Source organism: Nilaparvata lugens, unplaced genomic scaffold, assembly GCF_014356525.2.
Source record: "Nilaparvata lugens isolate BPH unplaced genomic scaffold, ASM1435652v1 scaffold8691, whole genome shotgun sequence".
NCBI classification, from domain to species: domain Eukaryota; kingdom Metazoa; phylum Arthropoda; class Insecta; order Hemiptera; family Delphacidae; genus Nilaparvata; species Nilaparvata lugens.
In genome coordinates, this window is record NW_024094435.1 from 1 (window position 1) to 8,139 (window position 8,139).

Sequence of the window (8,139 nt, forward strand, 5' to 3'; positions counted from 1 at the left end):
GGAATGCCGGTCCAATCAAAAGATAGAGACAGACATGTTGCGACTTCACCAATTGAGATCTGACAGCTTGTACCTGATAAGGTCTCGTCTAAATACACAACAACACCGTCACACTGATTGATACTATTATAGCTATGTATTAACTTAAAACCCTCTAGACTCACAAGATCACTACAATCTCTGAGCCATGCCTCTGTGAGAATAATACAATTATACTTCATTTTTATACCTTGTAGTAATATTAGCAACTCGTCAAAATGTTTATTATAGCTACGAATATTCAGATGGAGAACTCTGAAACTATTCGACCCACAACAATTCCTGAAAACAAATGACATTCCTTACTGTAGCTCAGTTAAAAATTTAGGCATTATTATGAATAATACTCTTGACTGGTCAGAACAAGTGAACAAAACTTGTAAAAAGGTATTCTCAGCCATGCATGCATTGAAGAAAATGCACGATATCCTCCCTAGAAACATTAATTATTATTGGTTCAATCTCTCATCTTCCCACATTTAATGTATTGTAATTCTGTTCTTACGATATGCAAGTCACTCTGAATGATAAACTACAGCGTTGCCAAAATTATTGTCTACGTTTCGTCTACTCTCTCCAACGCCATGATCATATCACCCCAGCCCACATTGCTAGTTCAACATTAAAGCTTCCCGATCAGAGGCTTTTTCGAATAGTCAAGCTTGTTAGAGATATCTTGATATACGGTAATCCGAATATTTTAAAGATGATTTCAAATTTGTCTCTGAAGGTAGGAGGATAGATGCTTCACATACTAGAACCGGAGAAGTACTTTAAGGATACCCAATCATCGAACTACTATTTCACAAAATCCTTCTTAGTCAGTGCCTGTCGTGCATGGAATGCACTTCCTGTTTCTATCAGGTCCATCGAGAGCCGAGCGAGCTTCATCCTAACTTTAAAAAAACATCTTTTGGAACAAATGACTGAAACTGTCCGGCCCTAGAACGATCACATGACATCCATCCCCCACCCATCCCACAAATACAAACCTTTAAACCATGTTATAGAACGAATTGTATGTATATATATATTATATAAACTCATGTTATTTCAATTATCCACTGCATAATGCTGTATATTACTGAAAGTTGATAACCCTGATCTACTTTCAGCCTACTTTATTTTAATAATCAATTATTTGATCTTATCTACCTATATAATTATTTACTCTATCAATTTTCTGTTTTTTTTCTCTTTAATATTTTGGTAGAGAGTTAGTGGGGAGGATATTTTTAATATTCTTTCCGAAGAATGGACATTGATATGTCCAAAGCTCCGCCAATTTATGTAGATGCATAACAATATGATTATTATCTATAGTTATTATATTACAAACTGCTTTTTCATATCATATACAGTTCAATAATTATTTTCTTAGTCTATATTATGTAAATTCATCTATAATTTTGCTGTATTGAAAGCTATTGTATATAAGTGTATAAGCCAGTATATATTGTAATCTACATAAATAAAGTACTCAATCAATCAATCAATCAATCAATCAACAATCACTACCAACACCATTGAAACTGTTATTGTAATCAACAAGATTAGCGAACTCTTTACAATCGATAATCGGTCGCTCTAGATAATTATCATCATCCATGATACAAATTTTATTTTGTTCATATCTCATCAGCGCATCAGCCAGCTAACAACTGATAAAATTAGGAATGTGTAGAGACTTTTTGAAAGTATTGCATTTAACTTACATGTTACAATCAAGTGAAAAATTATTAGATAAAGTAAACGATGAGAGTAATAAGCCTTAATAATGATTTACTAGCACCAAATTAGATAAGGATTGAATTGAGCTCGCTATAAAGTAAGTAGAATTGATCATAAATAAAAGACATTTATAAATATGATGTTGAAACAATAATTGAAAAACAAGAATCCTTAGAGAAAAAATGACAATCAAAAAGCATCAAAGAGAATAATAAAATCCACCTAAAGATATCCATATTATAAAACAATAAAAAAATATATACTATGATGCAAATAATCATGAAAACAAGAATCCATAGGAGAGAGAGGAAAAAGGAACAATCAAAAACCTCAAAGAAGCAATAACATTTCACCCTAATGTTATATGCTTTCACTATATATTCTCCCCCCTGTATTACTGTAGTACCTCAGCAATCAGGATGAAATAATAATATTATTTTATTACATAAATTATATTATTGTTAGTAAATAGCTTGAATTTCACGATCTATTGGGTTAAATGCTAGTGATAGTTTATTCAGATTATTTCACCGCATGGGCTATCTTTAAAACACTCTCACCAATCGTTCTAATGTGTTACTTTTTATAATTATACATATACAAATATTATTTTCACTGATATCACACTACTCGTGTTTTTGGAATTTTAATGAAGAACTGAGGAAATTGATGTTGTTACCTTGGCTGGAGACACTTGCCTATTGATGCGGCACTCACTTCACTTGACCAGGCTGGCGGTTGAGTTGGCATTGGTTGCAGTGGGGCGTAGCAGCGCCCCGTCGGCCTGGATGGGGGCGGCGTCTTCCTCGGAGGCGGTTGCGGGTGGAGTCCTCTCCACCAGGTCCTTTAGACAATTCACTCTGAATGGACGAGATGTTTGAGTTCTCTTGGCCATCACACGTCCATCGTTTGTCCACACGGAAGCCATCTTGTTCTCCTTAATCATGCTCCTTGCCATTTTGAATAGTACACTTGTATCCTTAGTGAGTTGTTCATTCAAATAAATTTGGTTGTCTGGAAAATCATTGTTGATTTCTCTCGCCTTCAGGAATCTTTTGTTACGTCTTGCGAGGAGCCATTCATTTTTAACCAGTCTTGACATGAATGAAACTACAATTGACTGAGATCTCGGCTCGCCCCCCCGGATTGGGAGCCAATGGGCAGCGTTGATGTCTGTTTGGTAGTATGTAAGTTTCAGGAGTTCAGCTATCTTAATGATAATGGGAAATACATTGGTCCCTTTTGATTGAATTGGGATGCCAGAAACTACTATGTTGTTTTTCCTAGTTTGTATTTGAAGATCGTGAATTTCTCTCTTTGCAATGGCTAATTCTTGATGCAATTTACAATTTTCATCAGCTAGCTGCTGCACCCTTGTTTCTGTACTGGTCGCTTTTTCAACTATTTCGTCCATTTTTGTTTTAAGGCAAGTAATGTCTTTGTTCATATTACTCATCTCTTCCTGTATGCTATCCAATTTCTTGTTGTTAACGTCCCACTGGTTCTCCATATCCTCTTTTAAGGCAGCAATCGCTTCCACAATTATTTCAATAACCCGCTCGTAGTCGATCGTTGGTTTAACTATGGTGTCTGTCTGCTCACTGCAACACTTTACACATTTCCAAGATTTTTGTGAACCACGTGTAACACATTCACTGACACATGAGTTATGAAATTGTGCCTGGCAGCTCACACACGTGCTGCTCCCGTCTTTTGTCGGTGCAATGTCCTTTGTACATTTGTTACACTTCACCATGTTGCTGATTACTAATTTCTACTAAGTAGAAGTTCTTCTGATTACTAAATTCCACTAAAATTACTGCTACGAATTGAATTCACTATGATTTTTCACTGCTAACCGGCCAATACGCTGAGCCACGCTTAGAAGTTGTTTTTCGACAGCGATAGATCCAACTTCATCGGCTGCCCGATAAGAACTCAATTATTGAGCCCAGATTATGAAAGCGGTATAAAATGATAGCTTGAGATTTGAGTCATCGATTCTCATCTAATTTTTTTTGAACTTTGTTCCTGGGGGTGGCAAGGGTCCTGGCCAACTACAAATCTCCTCCCTTGCTGACAGTGTAATTGCTGAGCTAAAACTATGAAGGTTTTATTATATGATGGCTGGAGACAGGACTCATTGATTTGCATGACATTTTCCTCAAATACTCCTTCTATGGGGGCGGCAAAGGTCCTAGTTACCAACAACTCTTCTCACCCTCTAAAGGCGTAATTATTGAGCCCTCATAATGTTATTGGTAACATATGATAGCTGAAGACTTGTTTTATTGGTTAGCATCACATTTTTCTTGAATACTCCAACCCTGGGGGCAGCAAGGGACCTGGTTACCCACAACTCTTCTCACCCTCTAAAGGTATAATTTTTGAGCCAAAATCATGAAATCAGTATAAGGTGATAACTGAAAACCTGATTAATTGATTCCCATCACATTTCTCTTGTATACTCTGTCACTGGGGGCAGCAAGGGTCCTGGCCACCTACAACTCACCTCCCTTGCTGATTGTGTAATTGTTGAGCCGAAAGTATAATGATGGTATCACATGATAGCTGCAGACTTGTTTCATCGAGTTGCTTCAAACTTTCCCTGAATACTTCTTCCCTGGGGGTGACAAGGGACCTGGTTACCAACAACTCCCTCCTGTTGACGATGTAATCGTTGAGCCCAAATTATGAAAGTGGTATTACATGATGGCTTGAGTTTCATCAATTTGCAACAAACTTTTCTTGGATACTCCATCCATGGGGGCAGCAAGGTACATGTTTACCTACAACACTTCTTCCTCGTTCACAGTGTAATCATTGAATCCAAATATTATAAAAGTAATATAACGTGATAGCTTGTAGAAGACTTGTATCATCGATTCGCATAACATTTCTCTTGAATACTACTTCCCTGGGGGCAAAAAGGGACCTGGTTACCTAAAACTCTTCTTAACCTCTGAAGTGTAATTATTGAGACAAATTATGAAAGCAGTATAAAATGATAGCTGAAGACCAGAATCATCAATTCATAACTCATTTTTCTTGAATAATTTGTCCCTTGGGGCGGCAAGGATCCTGGCCACCTACAACTCACCATCCTTGCTGACGGTGTAATTGTTGAGCCTGGAGTATGATGATGGTATTTTATGATGTCTGAAGACTTGTTTTATCAATTTGCATGACATTTTCCTTGAATACTCCTCCCAAGGGGTCGGCAAGGGACCTGGTTACCTACAGCTTTTACCCATGCTGAAAGCATAATTTTTGATTCCCAATTATCTTGGTGGTATCAAATGATAGCAGAGGATTGATTCATTGTGTTGCATCACACTTTCCTCGAATAATCCGTCCCCGTGAGGGGGGGGGTCAAGAGTCCTGATTACCTAGAAATCTTCTTCCTTGCTGACGGTGCAGTTATTGAGCCCAAATTATGAAAGTTATATAACATGACAGTCAAAGATTTGTGTCATCAATTTGCATCATATTTCTCTTGAATACTACGTCCCTGGGGGCAGCAAGGGTCCTGGTTACCTAAAACTCTTCTTCTTTTGCTGGAGGCATAATTTTCGAGACAAATTATGAAAGCAGTATAACATTATAGCTGAAGACCAGAATCATCGATTCATTACTCATTCTCCTAGTATAATTTGTCCCTGGGGGCGGCAAGAATCCTGGCCACTCACAACTCACCTTCCATGCTGACGGTGTAATTGTTAAGCCACAAGTTTGATGATGGTATTTCATGATAGCTGAAGACTTGTTTCATCCATTTGCTTGATATTCCCCTTGAATACTCCTCCCCTGGGGGCGGCAAAGCACCTGGTTACCTACAGTTCTTACCTCCACTGAAGGCGTAATTTTTGATTCCGAATTATGTTGGTGGTATCAAATGTTAGCAGAAGACTTGTTCCATCGAGCTGCTTCACACTTCCTCCAAATACTCCATTTCAGGGGGCGGCAAGGCACCTGGTTACCAACAACTCTTCCTCCCTTGCTGACGGTGTAATTGCTGAGCCAAAAGTATGAAGGTTGTATTATATGATAGCTGGAGACAGAACTCATTGATTTGCATGACATTTTCCTCGAATACTCCTTCTCTGAAGGCAGCAAAGGTCCTAGTTACCAACAACTCTTCTCACCCTCTAAAGGCATAATTTTTGAGCCAAAATCATGAAATCAGTAAAAGGTGATAACTGAAGACTTCATTAATTGAATCCCATCACATTCCTCTTGTATACTTTGTCACTGGGGGCAGCAAGGGTCCTGGCCACCTACAACTCACCTCCCTTGCAGGTGGTGTAATTGTTGAGCCAAAAGTATGATGATGGTATCACATGATAGCTGCAGACTTGTTTCATCGAGTTGCATCAACCTTTCCCTGAATACTTCTTCCCTGGGGGTGGCAAGGGACCTGGTTACCAACGACTCCCTCCTGTTGACGATGTAATCGTTGAGCCCAAATTATGAAAGTGGTACTACATGATGACTTGAGTTTCATCGATTTGCAACAAATTTTTCTCGAATACTTCGTCCCTGGGGGCAGCAAGGGACCTGTTTACCTACAACACTTCTTCCTCGTTCATAGCGTGATCATTGAGTCCAAATATTATAACATGATAGCTGAATACTTGTATCATCAATTCGCATAACATTTCTCTTAAATACTACATCCCTGGAGGCAGTAAGGGATCTGGTTACCTAAAACTCTTCATCTTTTGCTGACAGCATCATTATTGAACCCAAATTATGAAAAAGGTATCACATGATAACCAAGAACTTGTGTCAAAGATTCGTATCACGTTTTTCTTGAATACTCCTTCCCTGGGTGTGACACTGGACCTGGTTACCTACAACTAATCTCACCCTCTGAAGGCGTGATTATCGAGACAAATTATGAAAGCAGTAAAAAATGATAGCTGAAGACCAGAATAATCAATTCATAACACATTTTTCTTGAACAATTTGTCCCTTGGGGCGGCAAGGATCCTGGCCACCTACAACTCACCTTCCTTGCTGATGGTGTAATTATTGATCCAGAAGTTTGATGATGGTAATGCGGGTTGTATCAAATGATAGCTGGAGATATGACTTTTTGATTTACATGATATTTTCCTCGAATACTCCTTAGTAGATATGTAAGGCCGATTTTCAAGCATTTTTTTTACGACTTTTCTCCCACCCACCCCTCTTCCACCGCACTCATCTTGTGTACCCCCAACCTCCCCCGCTGTTGATACAACCTCCCCCGCCCCTCCACCGCTCCTTAGAAGGAGAAGAACCTCTCTCTCTCCCTCCCCCGGCCCTTAAAATGAACCCCTCTCTTTCTCTCTCTCTCTCTCTCTCTCTCTGTCTCTCTCTCACTCTGTAACTGAATACTTCAACAGACTTGAACTCATGAAGCTGCGTGAGAGTAGATCATATCATGCTTTGTGCTTCCTCTATAAGATATTGAAAACTAAAACCCCTAAGTATCTGGCTGTAGAGTACCGTTACTTGGGTGATTTTGGTCGTGGAGGAACGCGGCATGAATCCCATCTGCTGGCTGTCCCAACACATAGGACTGTTATGTACAACAAGTCGTTTCTTGTGACAGCCTGTAGTTTGTGGAATTCTCTACCTGCTGAGCTAAGGCTTGTTGAGGGACATCGTCAGTTCGGCGCGGCTGTCTTGCGGTGGATCAGAGGTGGTGGACTCGGCTGGAATGTTACTGAATCTTAACGTAAGTGTGTGTGTGTGTGTTGTGTGGGTGTGTGTGTGGTGTGTGTGTGTGTGGTGTGTGTGTGTGTGTGTGTGTGTGTGGTCTTTTCTTCCCTCCTATCTATTCCTTTCTTCTCTTTCTATCGAAATGGTCTATGGATTTTGAACTGACTCTTATACCGTTTTCATTTTTCTCTTTTTTATTATTGTATTTTTTCCACTGACTAAAATTCGAAAGAAAAATTTTTTTTTTCTCTTTCCTTCACTTGTATTTGAAAGTATTATTATTATTGTAAAATTAGTTTGTTTTCATAGTCTTATAATCTTTGTTGTACAGTGTTTTAGTTTTACTTAGAATTGTATTGGAGGGTTAAGTGTAAGAGAGGGCCGGCTGCGCCCTAACTCCGCCCTCCCAGGTTTTTTAATAAAGGCAGCAAATCAATCAATCAATCAATCTGTCTCTGTCTCTCTCTCTCTTGAAATTTCTCTTGAACCAATGCATATCAACTGTTGCAAATTTTTTACAGGAGAGAGTTCCTTCCTCCTGTTTGATTACGCCTGTTTTGTCCTCCATCATCGTCCTCCTTTGTCCTCCGTTCTCTTCCTCCTCCTCCTTTGTCCTCCTTTGTTCTCTGTTCTCCTCCTCCTCCTCCTGTGGTTTAGGTG

At 39.1% G+C, this 8,139-nt stretch overlaps 1 protein-coding gene across 1 annotated transcript; it reads right to left on the reverse strand.

Annotated features, from left to right (window-relative positions):
- Nucleotides 1-2,488: 2,488 nt before the first annotated feature.
- Nucleotides 2,489-3,526, reverse strand: LOC120349199. Its single transcript, XM_039419167.1, has one exon. The coding sequence runs from the start codon at nucleotides 3,524-3,526 to the stop codon at nucleotides 2,489-2,491; it is 1,038 nt and encodes a 345-aa protein (XP_039275101.1).
- Nucleotides 3,527-8,139: the final 4,613 nt, after the last annotated feature.